At 37.8% G+C, this 26,230-nt stretch overlaps 1 protein-coding gene and 1 long non-coding RNA gene across 3 annotated transcripts in view; one reads left to right on the forward strand and one right to left on the reverse strand.

Moving 5' to 3' along the window:
• Window positions 1-26,230, forward strand: part of DOK6 (docking protein 6) — a 309,246-nt gene that overhangs the window by 179,181 nt on the left and 103,835 nt on the right. For both annotated transcript variants that reach the window (XM_037000763.2, XM_037000762.2), the window contains exons 4-5: window positions 6,158-6,277; window positions 21,544-21,733. In XM_037000763.2, the coding sequence (XP_036856658.1) occupies window positions 6,158-6,277; window positions 21,544-21,733 (310 nt within the window). The remainder of the gene's footprint in view (window positions 1-6,157; window positions 6,278-21,543; window positions 21,734-26,230) is intronic.
• The window catches only part of LOC118968783 (uncharacterized), a 200,756-nt gene that overhangs the window by 78,342 nt on the left and 96,184 nt on the right, over window positions 1-26,230 (reverse strand). The window lies entirely within an intron of this gene.

Below are 26,230 nucleotides of genomic sequence, written 5' to 3' on the forward strand. Positions count from 1 at the left end.
GGAATTGCTTACCGGCCTTACGAGAACATGATTAGGAAAAGGTACTGACAGCAGCTCTTCTTCGGAAAGTTCCTTGCTTCGTAATTTGTCCTGTGAGAACCTTACAACATGTGAATCAAATATTCTGTAGGTATCGATGAAGAATTCCACACATTGGAAAAATTCCCACCCTGTTGGTGGCTTTTCATCTCAGAAATGCACTCACTCTCAGCTGGGCTTGCAAAGGATCCTTTCTACTCTTGCTTTTTTGTAATATTTGAATATACTGTTTCCATCTCCACAACATACACACACACACACACACACACACACACATACCATGCCATCATTTTTAGACTATTTGTAAGTGTTTTTTCTTATTTTCTCCAAATTGTTTTAAGCTCGAGTCATTTATATAAACCTCCATGTTAAAGTATATTGCAACAAATTCCAGCCAGGCTAAGAGCACCACATTTGATGGTTCTGTCATTTGCTGCTATTTGTCATTTGTTACGAGGATGAGCAGGGGCAATTTTCTCTTTGGTCACATCTGAGTGCCTAACCTTGCTGCAGAATGACGTGTGCTGTGCTGAATCCAAAAATGTACATGTTAACCTACTGTTAAATTAAGGAGAATAAGTTGTGACTATGTGCATAAAATAATAAACTAAGGTAGTAACTCATTTCCTTGGTTCTACATTGACCTTTTCTAACTTCTATTGCCATACATCTATAGAAAATAAAAATTTGATCAGGTGTTTATCACATATGGAATCAAAGGGAATTTATACAAGACTTCCATTTTGGCATAAATACTACTCTTTGGGTGAAAAGAAGAAGACGTCTTATTAAAATAAGAATCTATTGAATGGGAGATATTTTAGAATTACTGAAGCTTGGTAGGGAGCCATATTTGATATTTCTCCTTCCTCCCCAGTTCAGAGATCTCTGATCTAGACAGGCCAGCTGGGAATAGCAAAAGTTAAATGGAGATCCACTTAAATGGGGATGAACAGAGACCTCAAAACATCCAGAAAACGACTACGCTCCAGACCATCTGCATTTGGTTCTAAAGTTCACCTTAAATTTCTGGGAATTAACTGCAAATCACATCTACTTATTCATTCCACTTTTATTTATTAGTTTACATATCCAAGTGCTGCGCCAGGCCCAGAAGAGACTGAACCGTATCTCCTGTGCCCTTCTATCTTAAATGTATTGGTTGCAAAGGACAGACAAATAACTTGATGATATACAGGCACTATGATAAAAGTATGCACAGAGTCTTGGAGGAATACAGAGACATGGGTCGAAAGGCTAAGCTATGAATGTCATATTTGAACCAGTTTGAAAGGATTAGAAGGGGTGAGGGACTGTGAAAGGGAAAGTAAATAGATGGTCTCCCCCCTTGGAGAAGAAAACTGAATGTCCTCCACCTGGAAACTGACCAGTCCTACCAACCCTACTTCAACAGGGAAGGCCCCTCCCTGTGAGCTAATCAGAGACACACTCCTTCCATCTTTGCTGAAGCAAGTGATTTGGAACTAAGGATTTCTTGTCTTCCTACTACCGAAAAAGTAACAGAAAAAGAAAAGTCTATAAAACAACCACAAGGCCAGTTAAGCAGCAAGTATGTGCCAGTTTCTGAGAATGGAAGTCATCACTGCATCTATAAATTCCAAATGACAATAGGAGAGATCTGCACGTTCTTTGAGCAATAGCATGCGTGGAGGTATACTTTTCTTAACTTTGCAGCAAAGCATGTATTTAAGAAAACTCTAATACACATAAAAACAACATTTATTGCCAAATCATAGCAAATCTGCATAGAAGATAAGGATTAGGTATACTTAAGAAGTGCAAGGGTTGCTGCAGACAAAACAGGATTATTTTGCCCAAATATTCCTAAGGTTGTTAATAAAAGCTAAATCCAGTGAGGACTAAATACAATAATTTCTTATTGCCACACAAAACTAGTCATGCCTGCATCTTACAATCCATTAATACAGAATCGATTAAGTGCTGCTTTTATATGATTTGGGCTGATAGCCTATTTCACTGTTTTCAAACAGAGCTCATTTTGGACCATTTAACTTTCATGTCATTATCTTATGGCTGAAATTTAGTGAAAGTAATAAAGCTCTAATCATTTATTTAGCAAGCATTTATTAAGGGCCCACTAGGTAAAGACTTCTTCTGATGCAAAGGAATATAGCCATCCTCTCCCTACAATTCCTTTAAAAAGGGATGGAAAGGAGCTCAGAGCAGAGCCGCCCACCTCTGACTGTATTTCTGTTTTGCACTATGGCTGCACATCCTTCTCCCTTCCATTTGTCTCATAAGTCACTCATTTAGTTTAGTCTCTCTTCCCCCTTTATTCAATTATTCCCAAACATCTTTGAGTTTCTCTTTTAGAAATTACCTAATTTCTTCATTTAACTAATCCTACACATAATGAAAACTGTATTTGGGTTCCTGTTCTAGAAAAAAAGTGATTTGCCTGAACTGAATTTGAGCATAGCTGCATGCCCTCTGGAAAAGACATCTTCACGAACAAGCACTTCCACCATGAACGGAAAACCAGAACACACTGCAGAGCATTTTTATGCCTTTAATCCTCCATAAAGAAATTTAATTATTTACACACCATGTGTAGTAGAAGTTTGAAAGATAAAAGACAAAAGGCACAGAGCTTATGGGAAGATAAATATTTAAAAATACAGTGGATTCAGAATATAGCATTTGTGTTTAATCTCCATAGTTCTGCAAAAATACAATATGGAAAGGTGAAAGATGAAATGTAGTTCAGAGAAAAATGCTAGTTAAGTAATAAAGAAACAAAATAAATTAACACGCAATAAAAGATTAAAGGACTTGAATATTCAGAGTTTGGTACCGGAAGGGACTTAGCCGAGTTTGCCTAAGAAAGAACAAATGTAAAGCACGGCTATAATTTTTTGAAAGGCGACTATCAAAAATAGATTTTAAAAAACCAAAGCTAGTGCAATACTCAAACAAATTCACTTCATCTGCAGCAGAATGGTTAGATGGAGCATGCAGGCTACAGAGGCTAATACTTTTGAGATGAAGCTTTGGGGCTGATCTAATCGAACTAAATCCTACACAACCACGAAAACCACGGGCATGTCTGCCCGCCTCTCCAATTTCACTACATGAATGCGGGGCCGTTCCCAGGATGTCACCCTCACTGCCCTAGAGGTTCCCTTCTGCCTCGGCCCCTCTAAGCCCAGCCGGTTCCTCCGACACACACGCACTCACACGCAGACAGCCTCTCACTCATACACACACTGAAACGCATTGACACACAGTGACACACAAAACACACTAGCAAACGCATTCTGTCACACACATGCAGACACATACACATACAGATGCACACATATTCACACTGATACACATTCCACATGCACATAGACACATACACAGATACACACTCACACGCTCACACTCAAACACCCCCACCCCCACCCGCAGCCTTCCACCTGCCTGCTCTGCCGGCCTGGTGGGTCCCTTCTATGGTGCTCACCCTTTGCCAGAGCTCCCAGTTCCTGCAGGCCAAGCCAGCTGCCTCCAGATGCACCTGCCCACCCACCAGACCCTAAGATTATTGGGAACAGAAACGGTCTTCTCCACAGACCCCCACTAGCATGGTGTCTGGCTTACAGTGAGTGCACAGTGAGTGTTTCTTGAAAAAGAAACCAACCCTAGTGAGATCTGCTTTGTACTGATGTGTCTCTTGGTGTCTCCGTCTCTTTCTCCTCCCTCTTGTCTCTTTCTTTCTGAAATAGTTTACAGTTCAGTCATTAATGTGACTTTTTCAGCTCTATTTTTATTACTCTTGCTATTTCTATTCAGATGTGCTACGGCATTATGAGCATAAGACTGGTTGCAAAGGACGTCTTCACCTGCTGGTGGAAGCCCATGAGCACCTTTCTTAACGGTGGTGGGACACTTGCCCAGAATGCCACATGGAGTTCCCCGTGAAGGGGCTGGCCCTGACATCCCAGAAGCCCTTCACTGTGTGCTTGCTTTCTTTGTATCATTACATCCTGTGACAGAAGAGTCAGTAGAGGGAGGGAGTGACATATGTCTTTAACCTCTGGGCATGCACTGACTTAGTATTTAAAGGGAACATTGGCACAAAGGTGCTTTGTCATATTTAACATTTTAATTTTTACCCCAAAGAGTATATGAGATATTTCATCTCCATCTACAGAATACTGGTAATACCATCAGGCAGAGTCATGCAGACGAGATATAAATTGCACATGAATTTACTGGTGATTTTTAAATTGTGGAGTCCTGAGAAATACTCAAAACATTAAAATGTAAAAAGAAAATTTATAGTTATATCATCTCCCTTAGCAGAATGTCGAGGATTTCTAGAGGCTCAGTTTAAGGTTTTGATTTTTTTGTTAGAAAAGCTTTAAAAACTTTTATAAATTTTACATATCAAAGCTCATGTATCTGATGAAAATTATTTTCAATATATGCTATTGTTGCTCCTGTTAAATTTTCCTGTGAAGGCTGATATTCCTGCAATAGAAGAAAAAAATATTCTTTGGAAAGCTGTGAGCCTCAGCAAGTGGCTTCTATTAGGAGCCTTGTGACTGGGAAGGATCATTTTCTAGGTTCCTAAAGAAATGCCCCATCAGCCAGCCCCAGCTTCTGACTTCACCTGAGTGTGGGGCCAGGCTCACGTGAGAACCCACTTTCTCCTTGACCCAACTAAGTGGAATGTCTCTCATTACCAAGAAGATAACCCTGAAATATGCAAACCATACCTTTTGTAAAGAAAATGCCTTTCATGATTGGATATATGGAAACTACAATTTTCATTAGAATAGCATGGCACAGGATGGGCAGGGACTGCGTGCTCTTTCTCTTTATTTTCTAACAATATTTTATGGTTTCAGTAAAACTAAAAATAAATGACAAATTTGTCTTGACATCTCATTGATCAAACCTATTTTTGATGCTAAAGTGATGTGACTCAGCACAGGAAGAAAACATTACTCAGGTTTGATGGTGTTGATGGTGGAGCAGAGCAGTTGATATTCAAATCCCTTGAGTCATGCAAACCTGTCACAGAAAACTTCTTATGGGGAGTTTAAAATGCTAAGACAGAGGTTGAAATGTCATCCATGGAGAGAAACGAGAATTTGAAGGAAATCTTTATTAAGCTGTTCTAGTTCAGATTTATGCTATGTGAAGAAGCCAGAAATTTCTCTGGACAAGTATCAGGAGAGAGTTCTTAACCATTTTCTGTACAACAGTTTGGGGCTTGGCCTCAAATTTTCAACCTCATACTTTTTCAGATCTCTGTATATTAAAATACCTAGAAGATCTGGGTTCTAATTCTTTCTTGGTGCTGAACAATGATACAATAAGGGGCCCAGGTATGACACTAACCCTTAGCCCCCTCAGCCACACAGGGCTTAGGTTAGAATCAGATGCATTTATGTTTCTGAAAGCATTAGATACTACAAGTCTGTGAGATGTAAGATATTCTAATGTTTCATGCAAAGAAAACACCTGGGAATATAAAGAAGTGAGAGATAATCTGAGTAAAAAGAGTGATCTAATCAATATCTTAGGTAATTGGAGTTTTCTAAAGGGGAAAGTTACTTTAAATATCCTATCCTCAATTTTTTTAAGTAAGGATAGCTCATTTTTGATTCCTATGAAAGAAAAATGCAATTCAGAATGACTTGAGTATCAGACCTTCAACCCACCCAGATCTAAATCACATTCAGGAAACCATTGACTGGTTTATTCTAGTCTGACGGTTTTCAACTATTCATTAACATATTTTAATTTTATGTTTAACTGTTTTTTTTCTCAGTAATATACCTCCAAAATTTAAGTCTGTCTAGAATATGCTAGTCAGGAAACAAATACTCTCAGGGTATTTGTAAAAGAGATCAAGTAGTTTGGAATAACTTAAAATCACTTTAAAATAAAGCATTGCAACATCAAGCCATGGGAAATAATCGTGGGGATTATTATTTTTTTTCATTTAAATACAGCTTTTTTTGCTGTCTTACGGTGGATTTTTCACTCTGCCCACTGACCTGGGAAAGGGGTTCGGGAAGCATCCCCTCCCTTGGTTCTCACACCGTGTCGCCTGATTTCGGTGACCTGTGCTTGTTTTCAGAGCTGGAGGCCGAGGAGTGGTGCAAGCACCTCTGCGTGGAGTGTCTGGGGACCAGGCTGAACGACATCAGCCTCGGGGAGCCGGATCTCTTGGCGGCCGGGGTGCAGCGGGAGCAGAACGGTGAGCGTGAGCTGCTTGCTTCATTGTAAAGTGCGCCCCGGGCTGTAGAACCTCGAAGTTGGAAAGGACCTCAGAACCGCCGCAGTCCATTCCTTTGTGTGGCTGACTTCTGCTGCTGATTGTGGACGGAGCGATTGTGATCTTGTCACGACTCCTAAGGTCCTAGCCACCACCACTGCCTCAGAGCCCACTAAACTACTATTTTTTTTGTTTGCATCTGAGAAAAACAAGTTTTCCTCACACTAACTGATTATGCTTATGTATGGGCACCAAATATTGCCTGGGTCCATAGTTTTCAGAAAGTCACAAAGGTGTTTCCGTGGCCCTTTTCCAGCTTTCTGGCCATGTTCTGATTCCTCCCACGCTCTTGGATGCATCTCTCTGATGGGTTTTCTGAGAGCTCTGCTAACTACAGAACATCTGTAATCACGCTGCTTAAAGTACATGCTCACTCTCAGGTTAAGGAAAAAAATAAAAAACCAAAAAACCTACTGGTGAACGTTTGTCAAGTACTACCTAAAGGAAATAAAAAGAAAGCGAATAAATTAGGCTGTGGGTGGAAGCGTGCTGGTGTGAATTGTAGGCGAGCATGCTGGTGTGAACTGTATGCTTTCAACCTGGGCCTTGCATATGGTCACCATCCAAATGGGTGATGCGCTCCTTTGAGGTACCCTAATTTTTATTTTAATTTGATAATAGTGTTGAAGTAATTTGCCTAGAACATAAAGGGATATTTTTTCAGGTACATTTTTTAGGATTGGATGAACACAGAATTAAATGCCAGAGCCACAGAAGAAGTGCAGTCAGGTAGCCTGTCAAAGAGCCTTCTCAGGCCATAGTTTGAATGTAGGCTACTCCCCGTAATTAGCTCGGACAAGTTACTCACTCTCTTCCAATTTGTTCCCTAATACGTGAAAACTAATACTGTCTCAGGGTGCTGCCATGATGGTTAAGTGTGATAATATAAAATAAAGACTCGCTCTTTTACTTAGTTCAATTATTTTTAGAAGCACATGTTTTTTTAAGACAAACAAAAACAAAGAAATCAAAAAATAATTCCTACATATGCTTTACAGAAATTATAACATCCAGTCCATAAATACTTCTCTTAGAGCATTTTGCTTAATAATCCTGACTTCATACAAAGGGCTATATGTGTTTTTAAAAACACATTTTTTTTAATTTTATAAGGAATTATTTAGTTAGAGATGGTAGTTCATTCATTTAAATGAATCCCTGAAAGTACATTGTACCCTGTAGGAAATTGGCAGTGTTGCTTAAACACAACACAGACACACACACACACACACACACACTTCTGATGTTTAGTATTAAAAGGAAAATCCTTGAACGGAAGGATTATCTTTCCCCAAGAATCACCTTCCTCTTGGGTTGATTTCTCTCTTTGAACACCAGGCCCGTCCAGTCTGCGCACACTTTCTTTAAAGTGCTTCCTTAGGTCTAGGTAACTCTTGGCCCATTGAAGGCTAACTAAAACTTTTTAAATAGTCATGCATACTGTAGGAGGACAGGAAAACATACATCTCTACAGAGTATCAAGCCAACTCTACATCACTCGCTCAAAAATTCCGGTGTGTTGTGTATATTCATGCTGCCTGGAAGACACACACACACACACACACACACACACACATACACACACAGATTGGCATACTTGTTACTTGCATACCCCAATTTCTCACTTCCTAATTGACAGACTTCTCCCATAAATATGAGAATTCCATTTTAGGGATCCCTGAAATAAGTACACTGGTCTGTAAAAATCTCACGGTGAAGACAGAATGCTCTTTAGCCAGCCTGATCCCTCACCCAAACCTGGGCCCTGTCTTTGCCCTAGGGACCCACCTGTTCCTTAGACACTGTAACCGTTCATTTTATTCTGTGTAGGGAAAATATTTGTTGTCTCAGCTAGCTAATTTAAGTCTTTTAAAAACAGTATTATCTTTTAAGCTGTCCTCTCATGGCTTTCAATAACTATTTCAGATTCTTTGAACATAATGCCTCCTAGAATAAACGAAATCCTTCACTTCCTAACATGTTTGAAATCACTAATATGTACAGACTGGAATAAATCTTTTATGAAGGATTTGTCATTACAGATTTAGTTTCTTAAAGCATTAAGCATTTTAGTATTAAATTAATGCAATTTATTCCTCATCAGAGACATTATTTTCCTGTTGTATCAATGATGTGCTTGGCTTCCGCCTGAAATTTCTTCTAAGAGATGCGATACATACACATGCAGAATTGATGTGATAGGTTACATTACCATGGCACATGCTGATCTTGAGATGTCCTATCATCCTGGAAGGACTCAGAACTCAGTCTTGTCCACAGCACTTTTTTTTTTAACATTCAGAATTGCTACTTCTTCTTGTGTTTTTCTGACCCTTCATGCAGTTTGCCCTTATTTACTCTGAGACTAGCTAAGAATGAACATCTGTGCAAATAATTTTTAAAGGCATAATGTGTGTTGCAGAGATAAAAGTGATCATCGATTAAATTCTTTGCTGTAATCATCCTTATCTATTCTGTCAGCTGCTTTCATATCGACTCAGCATCCCACACAGTACAGAGGAAAGTAAGATAACACAAGCGCACACACCACACACAGGAGCGCAAACTCTTAGGCAGGTAACACTGCCTGCCACAAGAAAGCAGACATTTTGAACGTTAAATTCTTACAAATTTCAGAATCTTTACATCTTTCAGGAGCACTTCAGATGGCCTACACTGACCTTAGAAAGTATTCATGTATGCTGTTACAACCATAGCTATTTATAAAGGATCCATGATACATAATGGCAATTCTATAAAACAAATGTTACATGTTAATCATTAACAGCAGAAGTTAGCATCATAACCAGGAAGCAACTAATTAGAAGAAAATTTCTGCAGTTGCCCTTGGAAGTGGACTCAGAAGGTATGTCCAATTTGCTGTTGCTACAAGAGATCACCATCTGGAACGACATGGAAAAGTAACCTCAGACTTTCCATCCAGTTAATGCAGAGACAGATCAGAGGGTTTGTGTAGGACCTAGTGTGATGGCCTAGAATAGGCATAACTCTTACTTTTACCTTGAGAATGTGTATCACCTTTCTCCAGAACCAAAGCAGTACTCCAGTGTTATTCCTAAATCATCCACCTGGTGGCCACAGTAACCATGCCCCAAATCCCACTCAGACACCCTAGTATGTCCACCGTCTACCCATCAAACATTTCTGAGGCTATGATATATAAGAACTAAGCTGAGAAAATACAGAATTATACAAAATACGGTCATTACTTTTAGGAAGCTCACAGAGTAGTGAAGGAGACAAACCTAAACAAAGTGTATCAGTCATTGTTTTTTAAAGTAATGCTGTGTTATTGGTCAGAGTCCCAGGAGCACAGACCTGGAAGCATCTCTCTATTGTTCCTGCATAGGTGGGTGGAGTAGGGTCCAGCTGACTCAGGCTGCGTGCTGCTGAGCTTGGCTCTGAGCTGCAGGTGCGTTTCATGTCTGTTCCACGTGTCTCTCATCCTCCTTCCATGAACAGCTACCCAAGGTGTGCTCTCAAACAAAAATGCTAGGCAACAGCGCAAGCCCAAGCATACAGCACAGTTTAAGTCCCTGTGTGTGTCATGTCCACTGACATCCCATTGGACAAAGTGAACTATGGCCAAGCCAAAGTCAAGGGGCTCGGAAGTACACTCCACCTGTGAGGCCATAACATGGGTTAGAACATATGATCTAATAAGGAGAGGAAGTGATGAGTTGAGAAAATGTGATCCCATCTACCATATGAGGTATAATAAAATACAAAAATAGACGGAAAGCATTGTGATATAGGTATGATTCACTTCTAATCAGAGCAACCTAAGATGTTTTTGTTTTAAATTACTTTTCATTGCCCCGTATAAGCTTTCTCAGTCAGGCAAGTCTGTAATTGTTAATTCCTTCAATAGTTAAACCCAATATTAGCAGGACTTTACTCATGTGGAAAATGGCCATTTAATGACAAAACAATGACAACAGTAAAGATGGACCTCTTCCTCTCTTAAAGATCTTTTCCCTAGTTTTTTAAAAACTATATAGGGTGAAGCATGTTTACTCCTGTATGTAGTCTTTATAACCAGTAATGACTTTTTCGAGGCTTATTCATTTCTCCACAGGATAACACTGAACAAGACCAAATTTGCATGGGGAAAAGAACCTATGCATTCCTTTGTTTGAGCTTCTGAATGCCATCCATGTCCTCTAGTATATTCCAAAATGAGTTCCAGGAAATACTACTGCTATGAGGACATGCTCTCTGAAGTGAGGGAACCGGTGGGGTAATTTAATACTGTCACACTGTTGTGGGTTAAATCTTGTCTCCTCCAAAAGAGATATACCGAAGTCCTAACTCTAAGTACCTCAGAATGTGACCTCACGGAGATTATCAAATTTAAATGCTACCATTGGAATGAACCTTAATCCAATATGACAAACAGTATGTCCTTATAAACAGGGAAAATTTGGACACAGAGACAGACTCATACAGAGGGAAAATGGTATGTAAACCCACGGAGAGAAAACGGCCATGTGATTGTAGTGATGCATCTACAGCCCAGAAAGGCCAAGGAGAGAAAACGGCCATGTGATTGTAGTGATGCATCTACAGCCCAGAAAGGCCAAGGATTGCCAGCAGCGCCGGAAGTTAGAAGAGGCCAGGAAAGACTCTCCTGCCAGAGCTCTGGAGGGGACATGGCCCTGCCAGCACGTTGATTTCAGGCTTCTAGCCTCCAGAACTATGAGATTTTAATTTTCTACCCAGTTTTTGGCCATTTGTTACAGCAGCCCTAGGAAACTAATAACCTTATTTCATGCTCACCATATACATGAGCAGGGGAAAGCCACTGAGAAGTCCTGGAGTAAAGATCTAGTTTAACTTTTTCTAATGCAACATTTTCCAAACTCCCTTTACCTATGTGTCTTTTTCCTCACATGACACCTATTCATATCCTGTGGAACTTAATGTTCCATGAAACACATGTTTAAAAATGCTGATAGAATCAACAGGCGTGAGTATCTACAGGGAAAACTGAAAGGGGATGGTGATGGGGATGGGATCCCCTGGCAGGAATGAGATGACATCCGGGGATGCAGCACAAAGTCTTGAATGGGCCGAGCTATTTGCGTAGCCTTGCACTGCAGTGCTTTAACTTTATTACAGCATCGACATAGACACTGCATATAATTAAAAAACCAGTTTTCCCATATGGTCTCCAGTATGCCCTGCAACAGGATAAAGGTCAATGCCAAATGGCAGTAGGTGCTGCAGGAGCCAAAGATAGTTTGTAATGTTTCTCTTACCATTCTGCCAAATCTAAGCGATCTGTGTGTAATTCTAACCGTAGTGTCACAAAGTGAGACGCACTCTGCAGGAAACATTTTGAAACACCAAAGAACGTTGCCCTAAAACAGCCTCTCTACAAACATAGTGAGAAGAAACGCAGTGAGAAGAAATACAAATTTGCAGATTTCAAAAACATGCCTAGTTACGTGAAAGAAAAAGGCCTGGGGGAGAATGCGAAAGCCAGCATTGCTGGTCCTTGCCAGCGGCAGGCGGGAAGGAAAGGGCGACTCTGACATTGAGAGTCTCAGGCGGGCAGCAAGAGCCTTGCCCTTGGCCTTCCGTGGAAGTTTGGGTGGACAGAGACGCTCGCTTCTGTCTCCTCCTATAAACTGGAGGTTACACGTCAAGAGCAAAGACTAGAATTTGATCCTCCAAACTGGGTTTGATAATGAGCATAGGAAGAACAGTGGAGGGATGTCAGTAGAGCCCAGAGAAGGGATAAGAAGATAAGACAGCCTCAGTTGTCTCAAAACTGCATGTGGCACAAAGTGGGTGCCTATGCTTTCTGTGGGTCCAGATCGGACCCCAGATGCTATCTGGAAGCACGAGTTGTCATATTTACAGAAAAGCAAAGTGAAGTGACTTGACAGGGATCTGGGTGAGTACAAACTAGGTAGGAGGACCCGCGTCTCCTCTGCCGACCCCGCTTTCCACTCAGCCTCCATGTAAAGGGCCTGAGGAAGCGCAGACGTTGAACTTTGGTCAGAAACTGGGTTAAACGCATCCTCATTCGACAGAAAACAAACATACACACAAAGAAAAAAACAGAATCTTAATTGAATTCCATATATAATACCGCGATGTCATTTTTGATACACCCAAGGCTCTGAGGATCTGCGCTCTCCTGCTACAGTAGGACAAACTGTAGTACAGAGCATGGAGGTCAAACATGTCGTCTGACAAAACAGAAGCCGCCAAACAAATGTAGTCTGTCATGAAGCTCCCTTCCACGAACAAGCTATGGGGCTGCGGTCCACGTATGGAGGTTCCCTAAATCTCAGCTTCCTACCCTTGAGGATGGTAATGGCTGCACACGTCCGCAGCACGGTGAGGATGAACGAAAAGGCAGCATGCAAGCAGGGGGCACGGTGGCTGTCGGGGAAGGCGGCGTTTCCCTGGGATACCGGTGAGTGTCTCCGCCGCATTCACATCAAGCGCACGTTAGACAAGAACATTCTTGGGCCCACCCGCACGCACAGGGCAAACATCTCTGGGATTCGCGGCCAGACGTCTACAGCAACCTCAGTGACCCTACTGTGCCCTAGTGTTGAAAACCTGAGCCAATTAACTGACAATTACAATTGCCTTTGAAAAAAATCTACCAGCGATTTTAGGAATTGATCATTTTTTGTTAAAAGTTTAAAAAGTTAGTTTCACAATTATTGTGACATAAATTTAATCACAGTATCCTTTATTGTCTTAATACTTATTTATACTGTAGTGAGATCCACTTTTTTACTTCATATAGGTATTGCATGGCTTTTTTAAATCTTAATAAAAATCAGAGACTTATACTTCATTTCAGGATGTTTTAAATTGTATTATTTTCTGCTCTAATTCACTTACTAATCACTCATTACTTGCTTCACAGTTTTGAGTTTAATTGCAAGGTTTTTTTCCCAGATCTCTTGAGGTGGATATTTAGATCATTAATTTTGAACTTTTCACATTTAAAATACATTTTGTAAAGCTCTGCATTTTTCTTTTAGCACAGTTTAAAATCCTAATGGTAACAGTATCATTCCCAGAGTGCAGATCATAACATGTGTTAAAATTAAAGGGGAAAATGTTTTTAATTTACATCTGCCATAAGGCAAAAAAAAATTAAAGTATTATCTCTGATTATAGCCTTTATAAATAAAATTTAACATAGAATTTAAATTTCTGAGGTTCACTGGATAAAAATACTTGAAAGATACTAAAAGAAATGGTTAGGAACCATACAAAATAAAACAAGGCAATAATTTGAATATTTAAAATAAGGTATTAATAATTTGATAATAAATTGATAATTTTGAACAAATTAATGTTTATGAAAGCAGTTTTTCTCAGACTGGATTAAAAATAATCTAATTTTTTGCCATTTAATAAAGATTCAGATTACCTAAACTGACCCAAGAAAAAAATAGAAAAATCTGTCTCCATTAAAGAAGTTAAAATTATTATTACACAACTTTCCATGCACAAACTCCAATCCCATATAGTTGCACTGTTGAAGTCCAGCAAGCACTGCAGGCTAATATGTTCTATGCATAAACTCCTTTTAAAATTAGAATAATGGAATACTAAAGCATTACGTAAAAAAGATAATGCACCCTGATCAGCATTGGTATGTTTGAAATGCAAACCATCTCAGATATCAATCAATATGTCTTACTGTATTAAAAGATTAAGGGAAAAAATCATATGATCATGACAATTGATCCATAAAAAGCATTTATGATAAAATACAACATGCATTTATGGAAACAGCTCTAAAAAATCTAGGGGAAAAGAAAAACAAAAAAACCCAGGGGTAGAAGGAGACTTTCTCAAAGTAGTGAAACACATCAGTGAAAAACCTTCAGAAAATGTTATTCTTAAAGATAAAATATTGAATGCTTTCCTCATAAGGTTGGGAATAAGACAGAAGATATCCTCTTTTAGCCTTCTATTCAATGTTCTGCTTATTCTACTTACCGCCCTAATGACAAGAAAAGAAAGTAAAATCATAAAAATTGATAAAAGGAACTAGGATGCTAGGATTATGTACATGAACAACACTAAGGAATCGGTGAGAAGCAACACCGACTAAGTGAATCCAGGGATGTTACAGGATAAAAAGATGACATGCAAACGTGTATATGTGTAAACATTATGTAGCTATAACCTGGACAATTACAAAATAAAACATAAAATTATCATGTACAAAACCATCAAAAAATATCACATACTCAGGGATCGAACTGGCAAAATTTATAACCAGACCACTACAATAAAAACTGAATCTTGCTGACAGAAATTAAAAGAGATGTAAATAAATGGAGTGATAAACCATGTTCACAACTGGAATAGTCAATATTGTTAAGATGTCAGTTCTCCTCGAATTAACCTACAAATTCAGCACAATCCCAATAAAAATCATAGAAGTCGGACACTTTTTATGGAACTTGACAAGGTAGTTTAAAAATGCATTTGGAAGGCAAAGGACTGAGATGAGCCGAACTGCCTTGAAAAGGAAGAACCCTTCCCTAATTTCCGGACCTCTCGTAAGTGACAGCAATCAAGACAGAGGATAGATGAAATTGTCTATGGGACAGAATAGAAAAAACAATGATCCATACATATATGGATCAGTAATTTTTGACAAGAACCCCAAAGCCCTTTTTCATAAGCTTATTGGAAAGAAAAGGAGAATTTCTTTAATACATCGTTTTAGAGTGAGTAGATATCTATTTGGGAAACAATGAACCTCAGTCCCTACCTCACACCATACTCAGATACCAATTGCAGATGGATACAACTTTGGGATAAACTAAGATTTCTTATAGAAACCACTGAGAAAGAAAACTATAAAAAATACATAATTTGAGCTTCATCAAAATTCAATCCCATGTTCATCAAGAAAGCACCGTCAAAAAATTAAAAAGAAAATAAACAAAAAACAAAAATGGAAAGCTACAAAATAGGGAAAGATTAGTGATGTCTTGAGGCTGGACGCTACCAGATCGTAAGAGCCTACGAGAATAGGCGAAAATAACCTACAGTGTTAGCAATCAGGTCAGTGGTTGCCTCTGTCTCTGTGGGCATGCGCAGCTGGGAAATGGCATAAGGGAATTTCCTGGGAGACAGAAAAGTTGTGTCTTGGTATGTCTTTGTCAAAACTGAAAGAGCAATATAAGTAAGATAATGGACATTTCATTGCTTCAGTATAGTGTAAGTTCAGTATACCAGGTAATGTAAAAAATAAAATGCTAAGACTACTGTGAGAAAAGTAGAATAATTTTAATCTTCTTTCAATAACAAAAGACTCATTAGAAAAATTAAAACTATTTTCCACCTCCTGGACTTAGATACAGTCACAAACAAAATTAAGGAAAATCTGAGATGAAGTAATTGTTATAAACACAGTTAGAAAAATCCCTAGTATATAGAATTTTCTCAATCAACAAGAGATACAGTAAATGCAATTTTTAGAAAAATTTGGCAAAGGTTATTTATATAAATGAATATACAAAATCTACATTTTAATGGGAATGTATATTTGGTGAGGAATTTCTAGAAATCAATTTGGCAGTGTGCGATTCTTAAAAGAATTTATGGCATTAATCCAATGATTCAGATTTTAGTGCCCAATGTAAGTTAATAATCAAAGATATTAAAATGATCCAATATTTATAGACTAGAATAAAGTAAACCCTATGACTCAACACAAAATGAATGAATTACTCAGCAAATTGAGGTGAAAGTTTATTATTTTATTACAGCCTAATTTATATTAGAGAAAAGTTGGCTTAACTTCAGTATTCTTTGAATAGGTAATTATTAAGTAAAATATGGCATAGCTATACAGCAGAATATTACACATTTCACTAAAAATCATATCTCCAAGGAATATTTAATAGCATCTGAAAATTCTTATACTAAGTGCAATATAATGGGTTCAATACATTATATTAAGTATATGACATTAAATGGAACAATTGCATGTGCATATATTTATATATTAAGAATACATTGTATTTCTGTAAGGTATAAGGGCAGTTGAGTTTTGTGTTTTTTTTAAATGATTTTCTGTATTTCCTACAATGAACATGATTTACTTGGACGTGCAGGTAAAATGCCATCAACGGTCATTTCTTGTAAAAGGAAAGAAAGAAGAAGAGGGCAGGGAAGGAGGGGGGAAGAGAACTCTACAGGGATTGAAACATTGCTGGTATTTTTTTTAATGCTGTCAACTGATTCAAGGACGGCCAGTGCTCCAAATCACAGTGGCCAGTGAGCAGATGGCATCTGGCAACTGAATTTATGGCTTTTGCCCCATTATAATAAAGTAAATGTTGACAAATTTCAGCACTGTGGTGGAAATAGAATAACAATTTCTGAAGAGTTCCACAAGTTTTGACAAGCAGAAATCATGCTTTATAGGATTTCTGGTTTAATTGCATCACACAGACCTCAGGATGTGCAAATCTCGCTTTCTCAGGCTCCATTTCTGAAGTTGCTGAACTTGAAGGCTGACCACTGCACTATCCCAGCATTACAGAACTTTGGAGATAAGAATATGAAATTCAAAATGATCTTGAAAACACTTATATTATCTGGATACTATCTGGTTCTATTTAATTCTAAATACCTGGTTTTATTTAATTCTAGATATTATAAAATGAGTTTCAAAGATAAACAAACTTTAACTTTGTTTCGGTTAAAAACGAAGCAGGTAATATCAAAGGAATCAGTGGACCCAGTTTCCAGACAAATTCCAGATGAATGCTCATTAATAAATTCCAACACTCCTAAGTTATGTTCAGTTTTTCCAGTACCAGGATCTTGTGGACATGTTCATTAGTGCTTAATATTAGACCCATGACCCTGGTCCTTTGACTAAACATTTAGTAAACTGTTGATTGATTCAGTATTAATAGTAAAGTTTCATATTTTGAATTGAGCTGCAACAATTGTCGTATAGAGAGCACAGCGTGGGACTTTCTTACTATCTCAGAGCCATGGATGATGGGCGAAAAGCACCATGGGAGTCTGAAGAGCAGGTTGGAGGGGTAATTGAAGAGAATTCTTGGGAGGTTTTCAAAGGAGAAGGGCATACACGTGGGGGCACATCCCCTCTGAAGTACAGTGAAAGGGGACAGGCAGAGAACTGTCACAGAATTTGGGCCATTTGCCACACTGGGAATCTGAATCTCAACGCACCCAGGCTGGTGCCCAGGGGGCACCAGAGCAGTGAGATTTGGGGACAACCTTGAGTTTGCAGATGGAGTGACCTCAGTTCTCATTATGCTGAATCCTAGGGCAGGAGGCGGCCATGGCTGTTGATGATAGCCAGATATGGAGAGGGAGGTCGCCACTTCTGCATGTGATGTGACAACCAAGTTTGCGTCTTTCAATGAACTACCTGCTGAGGTCATCAGTTTAATTGAAACAGCATCTTCCACAAATACTGGGTTTTCTAATCACATGACATTTTGAGATTTTTAAAAAATTGATCCCTCTTGCCAGAAGATAATCTCAGTTGTCTTGAAGGTGGTTTTGGCCAGGAAATTATATATAGAGTAAGTCTAAATTTATGGAATAATTGGCTGATAAAACCAGCTAAGTGAATTCATATATTTGTGAATTAAATTATTTACAGCTATTACTAATGATTACATAACCAGTTTATATTTATGTATATATAATAGAGTTGATTACCAAGAAATAGTTGGAATATACACATCTTGAATTGTAAATTATCTTTCATATGCTTCCTTTCCTTCTGAGCCTCTCTCCCTCCTTTTGTTCTAATTGGCATATGGGCTCTTTTGTGCCAAATCAGTCATGAGTCTACTGGGCGGGATTCGTTTATTGAGCAGAGAATAGAGCATTCCTCATGGTTCCTCAGGGCTGCTACTTCCTCGGCAATATGCTAAAGTGAGTTTCACAGAGAACCGTTCTCAAAGCGTGGTCCCCAGCGGAACAGCAGCATCACGTCCCGAGAACAAGTGAGATGTCAATTTTCCGGCCCCAGCATGGACCTCCTGTACCAGAAACACTAAGAGAGGAGGAAGCCCAGCAATATATATGCTGTTTAAACAAGCCCCCGGGGGAATTTTGATACCCACAAAAGCCTGTAAACCAGTACTCTAAGCTGTAACAACCACATGGAGATTCTTAAATAAGAAAGTAGCGTGATTAGAGAGTGGCTTAAAACAACCGCCGGAAAGAATTATTTCACAAAAGTAAGCATTTTAAAAAGTCATTTTAGAGGAGCCATTTTTACCTACTCCATATTGAAATGGTCTTCCAATGGTGACCATAACAAATTTTAGTAAAACACGCTTTAGTTACTAAGGACATCGTATAACTTATTTATAGCGAATGCAGAAACTTTCCTTCTATTATATTGGAATTCAAAGAAGTATGATTTACTAGCGAACTTCATATACCACCCTCATCTTTATATGCCTAATTTTGTACTGAATTAAAGTAGTTTACTCTTTAACGGAACCTCAAATGCTTGGAAATCAGCATTAGAGAAAAATGGATTTTTGGATATTTAGAAGTTGAAAATAAAGTTTCTTGGAATAATTCCTTTTGTAAGATGCAAGAAATAGCTTCAAAAGGAAGGTCGGTGCTTTCTAAACCATAATTAAGGGGGCTTCACTTGAGCTGCTAGGTCACAGAGTGTGTTAAGACCGGGAAAGTGGAAGGAGGGCAAGAGAGAGGGGACGTCACCCCTGCTTTATTGCCTAGATCTGGCCCTGGAAGGACTCCTCCAGGGCAAGTTATCCAGTCACCTTGTATTTGTTTGTAAATGTGCCGCAGTAATATGTTGAGCTCTATATCACGTGAATCTTACTCAATTCACCTGCTCATTGTTTCCCAGCTTTCTCCAGTGTCCACTGTAATGGTTATGTTCCTTCTCTGTTTATTATTGCTGTGTTTTATCTGCTAACATTATAGCGCCCAGACATCTCAGTAAAAGTGTAATGGCTCTTCTGCATCCTCTTAATTCTCTGTAGGTTAAATGTAATGTTTCGTGTACCATCCATTTGAAGGACACTCAGTGTCAGGATTATTTTTTTATATGTTCTGTTTTTTTCCAAAGGCCAGACTATGGGTGTGACTTATCAAGGGTCAGTGTAGCCATAAGCAGCAGTAAGATTGGTTAAAGATGCTTATTTCAGTATTTTAGAAGAAGTGTTGTTATTTCCTGGCATTTTAGCAATGATCCTTTGGTTGCTATCTTAACAATCCGGAAGTGATGGTAAGGAAGGAATTTAGAGGAAAGTTTTCCCTTCTGCTTCTATGACGACAATATTTTCCCTATGCACAACCGACGCATGATCAGTGCCAGATGCAGAAGCTGCATCCCATCAAAAGGGTTTTGACCAAAGAAAAGGAGATCGCTGTTCAGGCATTATTGATATTCACGGTCACACTGTTGGGCCCAAGTTTCATTCATACTGCTAAATGAGATCACGTTCCTTTGATTTACTATGTGTAATCCCATTGGAGTGGGAACCGCAGTGGCAACGTAAGTGATGAATTAACGCTAAATGTTGATACCCGACTTGGTTGCACACAACTTTAAGATTTATGGATATATACATATATAAACTATACATATGTGCACACACATACACACACACATATATATATGGTTTTATTGCAGGTAATTAATGGGGCAAAGTTCTTCCTTCGTTTTTTAGCTAGACACTTTATCTCATTTTGTCCATTCTTTAGGGAATGAATGTGAAATCCATATACGTATTAATTTCATGGGTCAATAATCTAAGTAAATAATGAATCATTAGATTATTTTTATCAAAAATATCTAGGCACTTGAATGTAAGTATTGTCCATGGTGGTTACTAAATTTTAAGTTGTCATGTTCGAATTAAATTTAATCCATTTAGAAACGGAATTTTTTTTTTTTTTTTGCATCCGCAAACCCTGACTCTGCAAAATATAAGCCACAGTAAAGATTCTTTCTCTGTATTTTATAGACAATTCCATCTCAGCACCAGCGAGCATTCGGTGTTTAAGACCATGGCATTTTGATGGATGATAGCACATTCCTAAACATATCAGTCCTCTTCCAACTGCAGCTGGCACCATTATGCCTCTCAAAATAATTAATTCAACACTGCCTTTAAAGCACTATTTACAATTAAGTGCAAACTCACAAAGATGTATCTGCCAGTAATTCTTAAGCCTTTTGTTATCATGACTCATTACTTTTTTGTAATTTCTCAATTCTTGCAGCCCACATTCATCATGGAATATATCTATTTCATTCATACAGTTAGCCAGGATTTCTTGATGACTTACTATAAACCAAGAATATGGTGCTTGGAATTAGGGATATTTTATAGGGCACTTTATAGGTCATACCAAGTTGATTACCTCATATTTTTAAAATAAAGTTCATAACCTTATTTTTAAAAATACAGTGCATCTAATGCATTTAAATGGGGATCAAGGGCTGCAGAATTTTGCAGTAGCCTTTGAGATACACAAAAAGTTATAGAACTGGGTTTGGAATCATTGCCTAATCATTGGATTTTCAACATAGAGTATGCAGGAATGAAAGCCATTATGTATTTTTATTTTGCTTACCAAAACAATATCTAAAGTTCTGCAGCAGGCAGTAATGACTATCTGCAATTATTGTAGGCTGAATTTGACCTTAAATAACAGTGTGTCTTGAAAGTCAAAGTGTGCATTAAATACTCATTCCACAAAGGTGGAATTGAATAAATTCTTGCTTAAATTAAGTAAGACATTCCTTGTAGGAGTTGTATACATAATATCCACCTAAGATGTGTGAAGAAGCAGACAGTAAACACCATTTGTACAGAGACCCTGATTAGCTTTTACCTTTCTTTCCATTGTACAGCTTAACCATTCACTCCTGACAGGCAACAAAATGAGAATGCATGCAACAAAAACTTGTAGAATGAGTGAGTGAATGAATCAATGATTAAGAATATTTTAATCAACTCCATTCCTTGTCCACCAAATGGAAAAAGGTAGTGTTTTGCAGTGTATATTGATGTTACCAAGGCACATGCTTTTTAAAGGCTGTAGACAGTACAGAGTAATACAGTGCAGCCATAGAGTCATACCTCTTCGCTTAATTTTCTCCCTTCTTTGTTTCTTTGCAGAGAGATTCAATGTATATCTCATGCCTACACCAAATCTGGATATTTATGGCGAATGCACAATGCAGATCACTCATGAGAATATCTATCTCTGGGATATCCACAATGCCAAGGTCAAACTGGTGATGTGGCCTCTCAGCTCATTGAGGAGATATGGGCGGGACTCAACGTGGTTCACCTTTGAGTCAGGAAGGTAAGCTCCAAGTGCCAGGAGATGTGTGACAAATAGTCTCCCTCAAGGCAAGGGTTTGTCCACTGGTGCCTGTGATAACTGCTGTTTTTAAAAAGAGTAGAGATCACCAAATATATCATTTCTTCATATTCTTGTGGATAATCTGAATAAAAAGTGTTATTTCTATGGCAGTTTAATTACCCCATTAAAAAATGTCAGTCTCTTGCACTGGCATCAAACTAGGTGCTTAATTATTTCAATCATGCAATATATTTTACAACAGTATTGCAATACTGTATTTTTGGTGCAGTAGGACTCCCATAAATTCCAACATGTCTTTGCTGGCATTATTTTTGTGAGTTTTTTATAAGCAAACAATTTTGAAAGGAGTTTTATACAAAATTGTTTCAATATTACTTTTTGAGATAAATTTCCTGCAATATTCATTTACCCAGATGTTTATGTTCATAACAGTAGTTAAGTATAAATATTAATTCAGAATGACTGAAGAAATGTTGGCAAGTCTGCAATTTATGAAACGTGTAACTCAGAACTTTACATTTAGTATGTCAAGGCAAATATAGTGGCTTCTTCATCACAGCATATGGTTGGAATCCATAAATATCTGAAATGGATGCTTGCTTCATGAGCATTATTTACAGATCTGGGCTTAGACATGAGCTTCAACCAACTAAATCAATGTCTTTGGGCTATGACCCCTTTGTGATATTGTCACACATCCAAGATAAGTCTTAAGTTTAGGGATTCAATATAAGAGATGTTTGATATATCAGTCTTCACCCTGGGGACATAATTTATTGCATTCTGAAAATGAACCTGTGGTATTATAAGGTAGTTATTGTGAAGTTTTTGTACTTGATACAGCACTTTAAATTTCATAACTTTCTTCTTACAAAACTATTAAATATTAATTCAAGGTCAGATTCGAGTAATATCCATCTAGGGTAGACTATATGTCTTTTTAAATTTTAAGGAGAAAAAACAAAAAACCTGAGCTGAAGTAATTTTATAAGTTCGGAGCCCTTATACTCCAAGGTAATACTGAAGTCTCCACCACACTGATTTCTCTAAGGGCTTCCAATCCTGCCTCCGTTGTGGCCGTTGAGTTCACTCAGCCACCTAATGCTGTCTGTCTAGGGACTGAGAGTGTAACAGCAATGACATTCTAACTAACGAGTAGGAACTTAAAATTCTTACAAGAAAATTAATATTTTAGACATATATACTGTAAAAGTATATTGCTGTGACAAGGGGATTATAGCTTAGGGATTCACTGACCTAAACTTCATACTTTCTTTTTTTTACGAGACATAAAAGTTAGTGTGTGTAGAAGAAAAAGGATGGTTTATCTTCTTCGTCACTGAGCAACATAACCTCCCAGAATCCCCGCCCCTGGATCTGTTTCCTGGATGCTCCCATTTTCCTCTTTTCAGTTAATCAGTTTAACTACCAGGTCTGTCACCTCATTTCAGTAGGTATCTACTCAGGATTTTAAATAAGAAGGAAGGGTTTTTTTTTCTTTTATAGTGGTTATTGCAGAATTTTCATTCCATCTACACCTGGCCACCTTAGTTTTTAAGGATTTCTTGTTCCTTCAGAAACTCTTAGGGAACAACTGGCTTGTCACCAAAACATCAAACTACCCTACATGCAACTTGGCTTATCTGACAGTCTTAACTGGTCTTCTATGGTTTTGATGATTTTGAATAATTTTAAGATACATGAAAAAACAAAATATACCAGAATAGATAATGCTTATAATCCTCAAGGTTTTTCTGTTTTTGTTTTTGTTATTTTTGTTTTGTTGGTTTTAGAATGTATCTTTTTCTTTGTTCATCAGAATAACTTCTTAAAAAATAATGTCTAAAAATCATGTGACCCCCATACTCCTGTGTGCCCCTGGAATAAGAGAGAGCTAGATTTAGGTCACACCTCTGTGACTTATTAATAATTCAAGAGGGATCATGTGACTTCTCGGGCTTTCTGTTTTCTTCTCTGTAAAAGGGAATTATGATCTCTTCTTAAAGATTGGAGAGACTGAGTGAGTTTGTGAATATAAAACCGCACAGGGCACACTACGTATAGATATATATACATATGTAATGGGCATTTCAGAAATCACGATTACCTACTCAGAAATTATATAGTTTGCCTTTTTCTAGTGTCTGAATGAAGCTTCTATTTATTTCTGAAGAGCTCTCTTCCTAGAAAACTCTGCTAAAGTATATCTTCAGCCAAAAAAAAAAAGACACTGGAAAAGTGGGGATAGATAAACCAAGAAGAAAGCTTGGGAGAAGCTTGCATTCAAATGCTGAAGAGATCGTTATATGCTTGATGTCTAGAAATAAAAATCAGTATTACCTGTCATGAGTTAGGAACATGAGGGCAGGTGAAAAAGGTTGGCGCAGTAAGATTTTGTAGTACAAATAAAGGGAAGATAGTGACTGGCTATTTTTATACTAACTATTGCTGGGAGCATAATTTCATGGGTTAGTATGTATGTACTTCGGTGAAGAATCAGCAGACATACTAGAACTCTCTAATTTTTCATGTGTAATTCTTTGGAATGAATTTACACTCCAATATTATTGCCTGTGAAGAGCAATGAAATCAAACTTCCTTACCCTTAAAAATAGTGATAAAGGAATCTCAACAAAAAGCTACTAGAACGAAGAAGCAAATTTAGCAAGGTTGCGGCATATATATGGTCAATAGACAAAAATCAGCCTTACTTTATATACTAGCAATGAATATTTGGAAGGAAAAATTTTAATACCTCTTAAAATATCCTCAAAAATATGAAATATGTATAGGTTGATTTAACAAAATATGTGCTAGGCCTGTACATTGAAAACCACAAAATATGACTAAGAGAAATTAAAGAAGATCAAAATAAATGGAGTAATATACCACACTCCTGAATTAGAAGACTCCATATTGTTAAGATGGCAGTCCTCCTAAATCAATATACAGATTGAGCGCAATCCCAATAAAAAACCAACCAAACTTTTTATGAAGTAAGTGACAAGTTGATTCTAAAATGTTTTTGGAATTACAAGACTTAGAAGAGCTGAAACATACTTGGAAAAGAACATATTTGATGGATTTCCACTACCTGATTTTAAAACTTGCTATAAAGATACAATAATCAAGACAGTGTGATTCTGACATAAGGATAGACCTAATGATGAGTGGGATAGAATGAAGAGTTCAAAAATAAATACATGCATATATGGCCAATTAATTTTTTTAAATATGCTGAGAAAATGCAATGTGGAAAATAAACATATGGTGCTGGGATGACTGGACACCCACAAGGGAGGAAAATTAATCCCAGCTCTAATCTCACTGCTATGGACTGAATCATGCCCACCCCATTACCCCCCAAAAATTGTGTATGTTGAAGCCCTAATCATCAATGTGATGGTATTTGGAAATGGGACCTTTGAGGACAATTCAGTTGAAATGAGGTCATGAGAGTGGGACCTTCATGATCAAATTAATGTCCTTCTAAGAAAGACACCAGAAAACTTGTTCTCATTCTGTTTCCTGTCATGTGAGGACACAGGGAGATGGCCATCTATTAGCCAGGAAGAGAGTCCTCACCAGAAATGGACCCTGTCAGCACCTTGATCATGGACTTACTTCTACCGTCCAGAGCTGTGAGAAAATAAATTTCTGTTCTTTAAGCCACTTTTGTCTGTGGCACTTTGTTGTGTCCGCTCAAGCTGACAGGTCACATCTCCATACCTCCACATGGATATGGACCTAAATACAGAAGCTAAAATCATGAAACTCATAGAAGAAAATGTAGAAAAATATTTACAACCTTGAAATAAGCAAATATTTTTTAATATTACACCACAAGCACAAGCTATAGAAAAAAATATTGCTTAGTTGGTCCTCATCAAAATTAGCAACTTCTACTCTTCAAAAGACATTCTAAAGAAAATGAAAAGGCAAATCATAGACAGGGAAAAATATTTACAAAACATGTATCCAACAATGAGTTTTTATTCATAACCCTTAAAGAACTCTAACAACTGAAAATAAAAAACAAATAACCCATTAATATGATAGTCAAAAAAGATTTTGGACACGTTATAAAAGCAGCTGTACTGATGAATAATCCATGCAAGAAGATTCTCATCATCTTTAGTCATGAGGAAATACAGATTAAAACCACAGATACCAGTACATCCTGTCCTGTACCAACGAAATAAAACAAAAAACCCTGGTAGTGTCAAGGGAGATGGAGCAACTCAGACTCTTTCTCTTGGCTGATGTGAATGGAAAATGTAACACCACTTCAAGTAATCGTTTGGCATTATTTTGCAACAGGTGACAGATGATTTTACTCCTAGATATTTATGAAGCAAGCATGCAAAAGCAACATATAAATACTTAGGTGCATAGAGAGTCAAAGCAGATTTATTCTTAACAGTCAAAAACTGTAAACAATCAAAATGGCCATCAGTTCATGACGGGATACAATGG

The sequence above is a fragment of the Manis javanica genome, chromosome 9, assembly GCF_040802235.1.
Source record: "Manis javanica isolate MJ-LG chromosome 9, MJ_LKY, whole genome shotgun sequence".
NCBI classification, from domain to species: Eukaryota; Metazoa; Chordata; class Mammalia; order Pholidota; family Manidae; genus Manis; species Manis javanica.